We start from the raw sequence: 14429 nt of genomic DNA on the forward strand, positions 1-14429 counted from the left end.
GATGAGAGACGCAGTACTGGGCTGTGGGGCAGAGGGAACGACTGGAAAATGGCAGAGAGAGAGGACATCAAGGAAAGAGCCAAGCTGTTGAAGGCAGTTTTTGGCGAGAGTGGAAGTGAACTAGAGATGGAGGTTGGCGGGAAAGAGGAACGGAATGGAAAGAGGAAGAAAAGAAAGCAGAGGTACGGGATATCAAACTCTGAGGAATCAGCGGATGATCAAAGCAGGACAGCAAAACAATGGAAAGAAGATGAAATTAAAACAATTATAAAACTAAGCGAAGACGGGGCGTCTTTTGGTGATTGGAACCCAATTCGTTTGACAAAGGTGCTCTACAAAATTATAGGCGAGATTAAAGGAGCAAAGATTTTACAAAATGGATCGCTATTAGTGATTTGTTGGGATAGTTCTCAGCAAGTTAAAGTGATAAGATTAAATAAAATAGACGGCAAAGAAGTACAATGCTCAATACCCAACAATAGAAAATGGACTAGAGGATTTATTTCGGGGATATCAACAAAAGTTACTATGGATGAGATTAAACAGAACATAAAAGGAGCAAAAATTATTGAGGCCAAACGTTTGAAAGTTACAAGAAACGAGAAAAAGTGTGATAGTTTATCGGTAATGATTAACTTTGATGAAGAGAGATTGTCGACTAACATTTACTTAGGGTATATGTGTTATGTGGTTAGAATATATATACCATTGCCTTTAAGATGCTATAAATGTCAGAAATTCGGGCACATTGCGGCGGTCTGCAGAGGAAAACAAAGATGTGGGAGATGTGCTGGAGAACATGAATATGGGAAATGTGAAGCGGGAGCTAGGCTGAAATGCTGCAATTGTGGCCAGGAACACAGCACAGCTTATCGAGGGTGCATTTATAGCAAGAAAGCAGCTGAGATACAATATGTAAAAATAACTCAAGGAATCAGTTATGCAGAGGCAGTGAAAGAATTTGATGAAAAAAGGCTGTCAAGCAAAGAAATACAGGGAATAATAAACTGGTGAATTGTGAGAGCTGTAATATGAAAAATAAAGATACACTATTAATGAGTAGAAAGGAGTTCATGCTTTTTATGGTGGATGCAATTAATTGTTCAGCGCAAACAAGCAAAAGAACTGAGAAAATTAAAATTATCGTCAAGTCTGCAGAAAAGTATCTTGGTATTAAAGGGATTAGGTGGGAAGAAGTCAAAGAAACGCTGAATGGAGGATCCAACAGTTCACAGGCAGGGGAGATGGAATCTTAATGGCAGTATACTTATCGCAAATGGTCAAGAATTTAATAAGTGTTTCAGAACTTAATGAAAATCCTCAGATTTTATGGTTGAAGCCCAGGGTAAATGTGCAGAACTCCAAAAATAGAAGTACCCGACAAGAACAACGGTGAGTTGGAAAGAGATTGGAAAATGGAGGAAATTATTACAAGGATACAAAAGGAAAAAGAATTTGTTGCAAAGTGAATTATCTACATTCAGATTATAAAATGAAAACATGGAAGCAAATGAAGAAGAACTCCGAGGTCTCAGTAAACAACTGCAGGCTACGATCCAAGAAAAGGAAAACCTGAAAAAGCAGATAGACTTGGAAAAACAAGAAGTTTAAAAGTATAATGTGCGATAATTACTATTCTTTAACAAGACGATTTTAGTCTTACAAGTGATGTAGATGAAATCAATGTAATTGAGGTAATGCAACTACACGAAAACGTGACATAATTAGGGAAGAATAGCAGTTTGCGGCATTATCTAATGAGCGCATTAAGCAGTCACGAGGAATTGCAACTACAGAGTGATGCCAATAGAGAACTGCAGGCTGAACTAGATTGTCTAAAGTAGAGAACTCCAGGACATATTTGGTTGGAATACCACGTCTAGCAGGTGGCAGTAATGCACTGAAAACTGGTTGCCAACCGCCATTAAACAAAAAAGAAGAAGAAGAAGGCGTAGTACTCAATAATACAGGGGCCAGAGTAGAGCAGGCGTGGGGACAGGAGCACATGGGGCATGAAAACAAACAAGAGCACTTGGCAATACTAAACCACAGACAGATGGCTAGGGGGAAAACACACAAAAAGACAAATTTCAACAGGAGGTACTGACAATGATTCCAGGAATGAAAGGTTTACCATATGACGAAAGTTTGGTTGCTCTTGGGCTGGATTCCCTGGCATTCAGGAGAATGAGGGAGGATCTCTAAGATGTTAAAAGGCCTGAACAGATTAGGTGTGGCAAAGTTATTTCCCATGGTAGGGGAGTCTAGGACAAGAGGGCACGACTTCAAGAATGAAGGACGTCTATTTGGAACAGAGATGCAGAGAAATTGCTTTAGTCAGAGGGTGGTAAATCTGTGAAATTTGTTGCTGCGAGAGGCTGTGGAGGCTAAGTGATTGGGAGTATTTAAGGCAGAGATAGATAGGTTCTTAATTAGCCCGGGCATCAAAAGGTATGGGGAGAAGGCAAGGGAGTGGGGATGACTGGAAGAATTGGATCAGCCCATGATTGAATGGCAGAGTGAACTCAATGGGTCGAATGGCCTATTTCTGCTCCTATTTCTTATGGTCTTATAGTCTTATGGTCTAATTAGCAAAGCAGACCTGTCCTTTACTATCCCACAAACCATCTCCATTTAAAGCGAGGAGGAATTGTGACATAGCTAAACATCTTCAACACTTTCCTCAGTCTGCTATATAATTCAGGAGTGCTGAGAACATGCAACAAGAATGTGTTACAAAGATAAGCAACGCACATAAGATGCTGGAGGAATTCAGACTAGGCAGCATCTATGGGTAAGAGTAAACAGTCGATGTTTCAGACTGAGACCCTTCATCAGAGCTGGTTGTGTGTGTAACGAGAATATGTTGTATATTCTAGAGACCTTCGAAAACAACTTCCTATGGATGATCCTCAGAACATTCTGTTGACAAGAATCTCAAACTGACAGCTGTCTTAGAGAACAAATCCAGTGTCCAGCAGGTGAAAAGGAGGATTAAAAGTGGTTTGCTCTGTGCAGAATGCTACCAGCTGCATTGATCCAGGGCAGGGCCACACTAGATGGAGTCAAATGGGGTTGGTCCAAGTATTCTTGGCAAAGAGCTACGGTGAAAAAGGTGAAGCCATACAACCTGGTGCAGGATGCCTCCTAAACCAGTGCTGCTTCATTCTTATGTGTCACATAAGGCAAGAAATGGATTGAAAGAATGAATCCACCAAACTCTAGATGGTGAAATGCTTAGTGCTTTACTCCTTTACACCAAGCAAGCTTTCATTTTCAGTGACTTATTTTTCTCATTACATGGGAAACCTGCTTTCCTATTCTTATGTAATCTTCATATATGCACTAACTGGCCAACTCTACTTCAGCATCTCCCTTGATCTTTACGATGTCTGTAAATTGTCAATCTACTTGTCTAATATTAATTACCAGATGACAGAAATTTCCACCAACTAAAAATTTAAGTACTAAGTTGAATTGACTTTATTATTTACATCCTTCATATACATGAAGAGTAAAAATCGTTACGTTACGTCTCTGTCTAATTGTGCAATGTGCAATTATAGTAATTTATAATAAATAGTATGTACAACAGGACAGTCAATATAACACAGAAATGCAATCGTGTCAGCATGAATTAATCAGTCTGATCGTCTGGTGGAAGACGCTGTCCCGGAGCCTGTTGGTTCTGGCTTTTATGCTGCAGTACCTCTTCCTGGATGGTAGCAGCTGGAACAGTTTGTGGTCGGGTGCTTTGAGACCCCAATGATCCTTCAGACCCTTTATACGCACCTGTCTTTGTAAATGTCCTGAACAGTGGGAAATTCACACCTACAAATACGCTGGGCTGTCTGCACCACACTCTGCAGAGTCCTACAATTAAGGGAAGTACAGTTCCCATACCAGGCACTGATGTAGCAAGTCAGGATGCTCTCAATTGTGCCCCTGTAGAAAGTTCTTAGGATTTGGGGGCCCATACCAAACTTCTTTAACGCCTGAGGTGAAAGAGGTGCTATTGTGCCTTTTTCACCACATAGCTGGTATGTACAGCCCACTTGAGATCCTCAGTGATGTTTATGCCAAGGAACTTAAAGCTGTTCACCCTCTCAACCCCAGATCCACTGATGTCAATGTGGGTTAGCCTGTCTGCATTCCTCCTGTAGTCCACAACCAGCACTTTGTGTTTGCGACATTTAGAGAAAGGTTGTTTTCTTGACACCACTGTGTCAGGGTGATGACTTCTTCTCTGTAGGCTACCACAGTATTATTTGAGATTAGGCCAATCAGTGTAGTGTTGTCAGCAAATTTAGTTAGCAGATTGGAGTCATAGGTATACAGAGAGTAAAGGAGGGGAGTCAGGACACAGCCTGAGGGGCATCTGTGTTGAGGGTCAGAGGGGCAGAGGTGAGGGATCCCACACTTACCACAATGAACTCATTGATTTTGTTGTATTTCTTTGTTCTACTGTGAATCTCAAAGTAGTACATGGTGTACTTTGCATAACCTCTCCTACTCTTACACCCTTCTGAGTCTACTTTCCTCTTGATCATCCCCAAAATTAATTACTGCTGTATAGGCAGCTGTGCTTTCAGTTACCAAGGCACAAAGTCTCTCTGCCATGCCACCTGGGATAAAACCTATCCCTTTTACCAGGTTTATCAGCTCTAACATCTCTTTATTACTCAGCACTGAGTGCTGTTTGATAATGTTCCAGCCAGGTTCGTCGTGTAGTTCTAAAGTCCAGAGCTGCTGTATTAATTGTTTCACATCCTATGTAACTGTGGGTTTAGCTGTAGTAAATCGTTTCACTTCACATTTGGTGAAATTTGAGAAGTGAGCCATACGTAGCTACATGCTGTTCCCAAAAACTTGTCGAACAGCATTCCATTTATATATTAGGTAAAAAGAATAGTGTTGCATGCAAAGTTCACAACTGTGTTGTAACGTAAAAGTGGTGTTTGGTATTTGGTTTGGCAATGTGTTGGGATTGTAAAAGCTAATGTAGTGGATTGATATTTGTTCTGTAGTCCCCAGAGACTTCATTATTCATTTATTCCTTAGCAATGATTGGGTTAAATGCAATGTGGTTAACAAAGCAGCATCTGATCTAAGTTTCTTCTGACTGTTCTTCCTGTTTCTGTTGAAATGAAATAAAAGTACTTTAAAGAAGTTTTGCTTTCAAAGCTAAGTGGCTACAACTGAACCCAACAATACTGTCTCTAGAGAGAAAAGGTAAGAGATTCTTATCCGTGTTGTGTTTATTTTAGATATATATTTTATGAGAGTAATCATTAGAATTATGATGGCCATTGTACAAATACAGATCTGGGTAATCTTTCAAAGGGTAAGAAACTGGCTTTAAGAATGATTTACTCTGAGGTTCACTCTTGACTTAATAATATAATAAAATCACAAAGTTGATAAAATAGTGGGATCCACAATATATGAACATTTTATAATTGTCACAAAGCAATCAGTGGTCGCTTAATATACACTTAGTGGCCACTTTATTAGATTCATCCTGTACCTAATGAACTGATCACTGAGTGCATGCTCGTGGCCTTCTGCTGACCTAGCCCATCCACTGCAGCTTCAATGTGCTGTGCATCTAGAAATGCTCTCCTGCACACCATTGTTGTAACACATGGTTATTTGAGTTCATCACCCTCCTGTCAGTTTGAACCAGTCTAGCCATTGTCCTCTGATCTCGCAATAACAAGGCGTTTTCGTCCACAGATCTGCTGCTCATGAAATGGTGTTTGTGTTTTGCACCATTCTTTGTAAACTCTAGTCTGGAGACTGTTGTGCGTGAAAATCCCAGGAGATCAGCGATTTCTGAGATACTCAGACCACTCTGTCTGGCACCAACAATCATTCCATGGCAAACATCACTTAGATCGCATTTCTTCCCCGTCCTGATGTTTGGTCTGAACAACAACTGAATCTCTTGACCATGTCTGCAAGCTTTTATGCATGGTGTTGCTGTCACATGATTGGCTGATTAGATATTGGCATTAACGAGCAGGTGTACAGTTTTACCTAATAAAATGGCCAGATTATATGAGATCTGTGAAAACCTTAAGGAATGAATGTAGTAAGAGGAAACATTTTTCTTTCATACATTACAGCTATGTTGATCTGAGCGAAACTTAGTGCAACAAAAATGTATCTGTCAGCCTGTGTTACATTTGTTCTGGTTGGAGCTGCACTTGGAAAGAATAACCTCAATCCTGGAATACAAAGCAAAATTATGCAGAAAGGTTTAGAATATGGTAAGTATAGTTTAAATACATTTATTTAAAAAGTGTCGACATTTTCTGGTATCTTGTACCTTGAGTTATTCTAAAATTTGTCATTGCCTTTATTTAAAACTTAACTGAGTGTGATGTAATGTTCCCCAAGAGGTTTTGCAGATGCTTGAAATCTGAAGCAGCACACAGGAAACGGTGGAGTCACTCTGCAGGTCAGGTAGAATCTGTGGAGGGAAATGAACGGTCGACATTTCGGGCCAAAACCCTTCATCAGAACCTGAAGGGTGTCAGCCATTTCTCTCAACAGATGTTGTCTGACCTACTGAGCTCTTTCAGCTTTTTGCGTCTGTTGCAAGACGACTGAAAGTTGGATTAGAAATCCAGAGTTAAATAAATAATATAATAGCAAACTGAAATGAGCAGGAAAAAACCGGGTCAGTAACGATCATGGGAAGGTCACGCTGAGGTATCAGATGGTGCTCGGGTGAAACCACAAGTTACAGCTTCATTCAATAGAAAGGCTGGTCTATTTTAAATGTTGATGTTGCCATTTTAAGGCGCTACATACAGGAAGTTAGGCAAATAATTTTGCATAATGAAGAGGTTTAATGACTTACAGATGTTATTGGGACATTAACATGTATAAGAAATGATCCTCCAAATATATAGTAAATAATTAACATATGGGTTAAGCGAGACAGTTTTACGAGGTCAGGGACATAAACTGTGGGCTTGGCTCCTGAAAACCTGTCTCTGAAGCAAATTGAAATGGTTGGCCACTGGGAGATCCTGACTCATGTTGGAGGAGCAACTCCTTATAGACACCAACCTGATAACATCAATGTTAATTTCTCTCTATTCCTCCCCCTCCCCCACCTCTGTCTTCACTTTTTACCCTGTTCTGGTGGCTCTCTTACCCCTTCTCCTCTTCTACCCTCATGACCTGCCTATCTCCTTCCACTGTTTCCAGTCCTCCTTCCCTTTCTTCCATGGTCCTCAGTCCTCCCCTATCAAATTCCTTCTTCAGCTCTTCCACCTCTTCAACCCATCACCTCCCAGCTTCTCAAATCATATCCCTCCCCACATGCACCCATCTTCCCCCTCACCTGGTCTCACCTATCACCTGCCAGCTTCACTCCTTCTCTTCCCCACCCCCCCACCCCCCCCCCCCACCTTCTTATTCTGCCCCTGCCTCTTCCTTTCCAGTCCTGATGAAGATCTCGGTCTGAAACATCCTGACAAAATAGTGGGAATCATTCAGAAACACAAGAGGTTCTACAGGTGTTGGAAATCCAAAGTAACACATAAAAAATGCTGGAGAAACCCAGCAGGTTAGGCAGCGGCTATGGAGAGGAATAAACAGTAATCGTTTCAGGCCGAGATCCTTCAGCAGGACTGGAAAGGAAAGGAGAGCAAGTCAGAATAAGATGGTCAGAGAAGAGGGAAGGAGTACAAGTTAGATGGTGATAGGTAAAGCCAGGTGGGTGGGGGAGAGGGGGAATAAAGTGAGAGGTGATAGGTAGAAAAGATAAAGAGCTGAAGAAGATAGAGTCTGATAGGAGAGGGGAGTGGACTACGAGAAGGAAATGCAGTGTTAGGGGAAGTTGATAGGCAGAAGAGAAGAGGTAAGAGGGCAGCCAGAGTGGGAATGGAAGAAGAGGGAAAGTGAAGAGGAAAAAATACCTGAAGTTAGAGAATCAATGCTTATGCCATCAGTTCGGAGGCTGTCCAGATGGAATATGAGGTGTGCTCCTCCAACCTGAGAGTAGCTTCAGCGCGGCAACAGAGGAGGACATATCAGAATGGCAGAGGGGATTGGAATTAAAATGGTTGGCCATCGGGTAATTCTGCTTGCTGCAGATAGAGCGAAGGCGCTGGACATCAAAGGTTAATCCTTCAGTCCTGGTTTGGGAGGCAATACTTTGGTAAATTTTTTACCTTAATCGTCAGACCAGCCTGTTCAACCACTAAGTCCTTAAGTGCTTTCCTCCACAATCCGAGTCAGGCCAAACTCTGTGGTGCATTCTACATAATTCAGTCACCCAGTCGTCACCTGACCTTGCTCATGATCATCCTGAAAGAAAGCGCTCACCAAGCCTATGCCTAGCAATCCCACACACTCAAAACCATAAGGTGTATTTCTAATCCCTTCTGCTACCTCCCAAATGCTGATACCACCCCCATCACCGAATCCTGGCCACGGAAAATATTTCCAATTCCCTTCCCAAAGTGTCAATGCCTTGGGTCCTTCCCTCTTCTTGCCCTTTCTTTTGTCTATCTCTTTACTCTGCTTACTTTCACTCCTCGCCCTCCCCCTACAAATAGACAAAAATAGCACCGGGGAGGTATCGATGTTTAGCCAAGGGCACCCCTCACTTCCTCCCTCCCATCCAGTCCCCCCCCCACCCAATCCATGAGTTACTGTAGGTCCACCTGTGGTTGAGTGCTCAGAGTGGAAAAGAGAGGGTCTCATGGTAGTGTAGCAGTTAGCATGACACTATTACAGCTTAGGACATTGGAGTTCGGAGCTCAATCCCAGCACCATCTGAAAGGAGTTGGTACATTCTCCCTGTGACCATCTGGGTTTCCTCTGGGTGCTCCAGTTTCCTCCAAACATATGCCAATTAGGCAGTTAATTGGTCATTGTAAATTGCCCTGTGGAGGCAGAGATAGACAAAAGAAAGGGCAAGAAGAGGGAAGGACCCAAGGCATTGGCACTTTGGGAAGAGAATTGGAGATATTTTCCGTGGCCAGGATTCGGTGATGGAGGTGGTATCAGCATTTGGGAGGTAGCAGAAGGGATTAGAAATACACCTTATGGTTTTGAGTGTGTGGGATTGGCAGGCATAGGCTTGGTGAGAGCTTTCTTCCAGGATGATCATGAACAAGGTCAGGTGATGACTGGCTGACTGAATTATGTAGAATGCACCACGGGGTTTGGCCTGACTCGGATTGTGGAGGAAGATATTTAAGGATTTAGTGATTGAACAGGCTGGTCTGACGCTTAAGGTAATATGTCCAGATGGAGTATGAGTGGAATTAAAATGGATGGCCACTGGGCAATCCTGCTTTTTCAGGTGGGTAGAGTGGAGGTGCTCAGCGAAGCGGTCTCCCAAATCTATGTTTCTTCCTCCTTTCCCCCAGCTTCTAACTCTGACTCCTCATCTTATGTCTCCATTCCTGCCAAAGGGTCTCGATCCAAAGAGTTGAATGTACTCTTTGCCATACATGCTGCCTAGCCTGCTGACTTCCTCCAGCATTTTGTGTGTGTTGTTTGGATTTTCAGCATCTGTAGATTTTCTTTTATTTCTGATCGAATATAAGGAATGCTAGGGATCTAAGAGTAGAACGAAACGGAGAAATTAAAGAAAAGTAGTATTATTAAAACAGTATTAGAATTCGCAAGATAGTGGTGAAGAAATTAATGGGACTAAGGTTGGCAGATCCTTTGTATTTGAGTACTCTGTATACTCAGAGGTAGTTGTGGAAACAATGAAAAATGAAACACACAGGTCAATTATCTTATATTAGTAAAGAGAATAGTTAGAGTCCACTGCAAATGATGTTATAAAAGGAAATTTCTTCCCCCCCCATCCCCCATCAGGATTCACATATCACCAACTAGCTCATTTCCTCCCCCTCCCCCACCCTTTTATTCTAGCTTCTGCCCTTGTTCTTTCCAGTCCTGATGAGATGTCTCATCCTGAAACATTCTCTGTGCGTTTTCTTTCATGAATGCTGCTAGACCTGCTGAGTTCCTCCAGCTATTTGTGTGTGTTGCTCAAGACTTCCAGCACCTGCAGTTCCTCTGTGTCTCTGATTTAGAAAATATCACTGGGAGTAGATAATGCCAACATAGATTTACAAAAGGAAAAGTGCGCTGGACAAGCCTTGCTGGGATTTGAGTTGATGTTTCGGGCTGAGACCCTTCATTAGGACTCAGTAGAAATTCTTCCTCATCTTTGTTCTAAAGGGACGTCCTTCTATTCTGAGGCTGTGTCCTCTAGTCCTGGACCATCTCTCCCCCACCCCACACCCCCCCCCCCACTATTGGACACATCCTCTCAGCATCCACTCTATCTAGGTCTTTCAATATTCGATAGGTTTCAATGAAATCCCCCTTCATTCTTCCAAACTCCAGTGAGTACAGGCCCAAAGGCATCAAATGCTTCTCATGTGTTAACCCTTTCATCTCTGGAATCATTCTCGTGAACCTTCTCTGGACCCTCTCTGATGCCAGTACATCCCTTGTTCGATAAGGGGTGCAAAACCGACCACAATACATCAAGTGCGGTATCACCAATGCCTTACAATTGACCAGACAGCCCTTTGTTGTCAGATCACAGATTTTATTTTCATCCACTGCCACCTGAAAATGTTTTTAGCTTGATAAGTTCTCGTATGGGTTTAACGTGTTATATATTGTGTTCCTGTGTCGACATGATTAGGCAGGCAACTTGCTGTCAAGGTTGCTGAGGAGAAGATTCAAGAGTTGCATCTACCAGAAATAAGTGGGAAAGAACACTGGCTTGGCTGGCTAAAATACCATATTGATGGGTATGTGCGGCAAGTAGTAAACAAATTCTTATCTGGTTTATAGTGCTTGTTGTTCTGCGATTTGTTGGACTACATTTTAATGACTATACTGCAAGAAGTGATGAGTTTAGTTTACTTCGGCGGCACCTTTTAGTCACAGTTCAGAAACTACATTAAAACAACATTAAAACAAGGAGAAGTGTCTCTCTGGAAAATGTTCCATATCATTTTCGTTCTATACTCACGTTCATCCTTGTCTTAGTACTGTATCTCACTAAGGTGATCATGTTGTGCTTGTTGGGCAATTATTTTTGTTCTTCTACTTTCTGACTTCTCATTAAATTGGTAACTTCATATTGTCACATGTGAAGAAGTACAGTGAAAAGCTTTGTTTTGCATGCTGTCCATACAAATCATTTCATTACAACAGCAATTTGAGGTAGTACAAGGGAAAGCAATAGCAGAATGTAGGATAAAGGTTTACCATTGCAGAGAAAGTGCAGTTCAGACTGACTATAAGATGCAATGACCATGACAAGGTATATCGTGAGAGTAAGAGTCCGTCTTATAGTACTAGGGAACCGTTCAATAGTAAACATAAAATAATCTGCAGATGCTGTAAAAGATCAAAGCAACACTTTCAGTACACTGGATGAACTCAGCAGGTCGGGCAGCATCAGTCAGAAACGATGAGTCAACGTTTCGGGCTGGAACCCTTCGTCAGGACTGAGGAATGAAAGGTGGGGAAGGATTTGAAGAATGCTTGTAACGTCAGTTGATAGACCAGTAATTTGAAAGACAAAGGGGTGGGGGAGGGGAAGCATTGACGTCATAGCCCTTGAAAACAATGGGTAGTAGAAGAAGGAGGTGGAACCATAAGGGAGCTGGGGGAGGGGGTGGAGTGAAATAGGGATAGAGAAAGGAAGCGGGAGGGAGTTACTGGAAGTTGGAGAATTCTATGTTCATACCAAGGGGCTGGAGACTACCTAGACGGTATATGAGGTGTTGCTCCTCCAACCTGAGGCTTTCCGTTCCAGGATCTGCTCCGAGGATGAGGCTTTCCATTCCAGAACATCTCAAATGTCGTCTTTCTTTAATGATCGTGGTTTCCCTTCTACCGTCATCAATGATGCCCTCACCCGCATCTCCTCCATTTCCCGCACTTCGGCCCTCACCCCATCCTCCCGCAACCACAACAAGGACAGAGTTCCCCTTGTCCTCACCTACCACCCCACCAGCCTCCGGATCCAGCACATTATCCTCCGCAACTTCTGCCACCTTCAACAGGACCCCACCACTAAGCACATCTTTCCCTCTGCACCTCTCTCCACTTTCCGCAGGGATTGGTCCCTCCGCGACTCCCTTATCCACACGTCCATCCCCACTGATCTCCCACCCGGCACTTATCCCTGTAAGCGTAAGTACTACACCTGTCCCTACACCTCCTCTCTTGCCACCATTCAGGGCCCCAAACAGTCCTTCCAGGTGAGACAACACTTCACTTGTGAGTCTGTTGGGGTCATCTATTGCATCCGGTGCTCCCGGTGCGGCCTCCTCTACATCGGTGAAACCTGACGCAGGTTGGGGGACTGCTTCGTCGAGCACCTCCACTCTGTCCGCCACAATGGACAGGATCTCCCAGTAACCACCCACTTCAACTCTGCTTCCCATTCCCATTCAGATATGTCCATACATGGCCTCCTCTACTGCCATGATGAGGCTAAACTCAGGTTGGAGGAGCAACACCTCATATACCATCTAGGTAGTCTCCAGCCCTTTGATATGAACATAGAATTCTCCAACTTCCGGTAATTCTCTCCCCCTCCCTTCCTCTATCCCTATTTCACTCTACCCCTCCCCCAGCTCCCTCATGGTTCCACCTCCTTCTTCTACCACCCATTGTTTTCTGGGCTATGACGTCAATGCTTCCCCTCCCCCACCCCTTTGTCTTTCAAATTACTGGTCTATCAACTGACGCCACAAGCATTCTTCAAATCCTTCCCCATCTTTCGTTCTTCAGTCCTGACGAAGGGTTCCGGCCCGAAACGTCGACTCATCATTTCTGACTGAGACTGCCCGACCTGCTGAGTTCATCCAGCGTACTGAAAGTGTTCAATGGTCTTGTACAGTGGGTTAGAATCTGCCTTTGAGTGTTATGGTATGTGCTTTCAGGGTTTTCTTTTATCTAAGAACAGGGAGAAGCCAGAATGTCGAGGGTGGGTGGGATCTTTGATTATGCTGACTGCTTTCTTGAGGCAGTGAGAAGCGTAGGCAGTGTTCATGGAGGGGAGGCTGGTGGGCTTTCTTGGCTGTGGCTCTAATGTGGCTGTCTATAAGATGACATTTGTGTCTAGTTATTCACCTTCTACATTGCTATCCTCTTATATCGCCAACACAATTTTTTGTAGAATATTGCCCTAAAAACACATATCTTGAGCAAATCTGATGAGTTGTCCATTTACATTAGAGGAAGTTACTAACTTCCCATATCCCTGAAGATACTACTGAGCAAAGACCTATGTTGATGATAAAATTCTCCTCCATCTTCAATGCTAAACTGGATGAGATTGCTGAGACATTTGCATCAGAGGAAGCTACTATTAACATTGGCTCACTGCTTTCTCACAATTTGAGAACAGGAATCCATGCAAGAGCATATAAACACTCTGTGGCCAACAGCAGTCCTAACAACAGCCAGGAGCGCTCTGGGAACTGAGCTGTAGAACTTGGCGATGAACATCTTCAGTCACAAATCTATAGTCTTGTTATCCATATCTGTGAAGAGGAGAATATACAAGCAGACATCAAAACTGCTCTAATAACCATCTTCTAAAGAGCAGACAAGATTTACTGTTGCAGCTATGGATGCAGTCAAGACCAGGATCGTTCTCAACAGGCCTCCTCTCAGTAGTGATTCTGTGCTTCAATGGATACAGTAAGCATGAACTTGTACATGCAAAACTCTGAGGAAAGTTCAGGGAGCAGCACTGGCTTCCTTACATGGTCAACTGCAACTTCAAAAATGTCTTTGATTCATTCCATCCATCAGGAGCAAGCCTCAGATTTGGCTGCCCGCAGAAATTTGGGTCAGTTTAGCTGTTGCTCAGGCTGTGACGTTAAACAGCGGGATTACAGCAGAGCCATCACGGTGATGATACTTGTGAAACAAAGCTGCATCATTGCCCCAACACCATTCTCAATTGGTTAAATCAATGAGAGAACGGGCCTTACCCTCAATATCCACAAGGCTTAAGAGAATGATCCTGGGAATGAATGGGCTTATATATGAGGAGTATTTGATGCCTCTGAGCCTATACTGTACTCACTGGAGTTTAGAAGAATGAAAGGGGGTGGATTTCATTGAAATGCACTGAGTACTGACAGGCCTAGATGGAGTGGATGTAGAAAGGATGTTTCTAATAAGAGGAGAATCCAGGACCAGGGGGCATAGCCCCAAAATAGAAGGACATCCCTTTAGAACAGAGATAAGGAGGAATTTCTTTCGCCAGAGGGTGGTGAATCTGTGGAACTCATTGCCACAGACATCTGTTGAGGCTAAAGTATAGGATATATTTAAAGCAGAGGTTGATAACTGCTTGATTAGTAAAGGTTATGGGGATAAGGCACTGGAATTGAATTGAG

The 14429-nt window shown here is 43.1% G+C and overlaps 1 protein-coding gene across 2 annotated transcripts in view; it reads left to right on the forward strand.

Annotated features, from left to right (window-relative positions):
• The first annotated feature begins 4932 nt into the window (after positions 1-4932).
• Positions 4933-14429, forward strand: part of LOC140185857 (bactericidal permeability-increasing protein-like) — a 76275-nt gene continuing 66778 nt past the window's right edge. The window contains exons 1-3 of one of the 2 annotated variants that reach the window (XM_072239660.1): positions 4933-5232; positions 6129-6272; positions 10700-10808. In XM_072239660.1, coding sequence (XP_072095761.1) covers positions 6164-6272; positions 10700-10808 — 218 coding nt within the window. In that variant the 5' untranslated portion in view covers positions 4933-5232; positions 6129-6163. The remainder of the gene's footprint in view (positions 5233-6128; positions 6273-10699; positions 10809-14429) is intronic. The other variant, XM_072239654.1, reaches the window with a different exon arrangement.

The sequence above is a fragment of the Mobula birostris genome, chromosome 2, assembly GCF_030028105.1.
Source record: "Mobula birostris isolate sMobBir1 chromosome 2, sMobBir1.hap1, whole genome shotgun sequence".
Lineage (NCBI taxonomy): Eukaryota > Metazoa > Chordata > Chondrichthyes > Myliobatiformes > Myliobatidae > Mobula > Mobula birostris.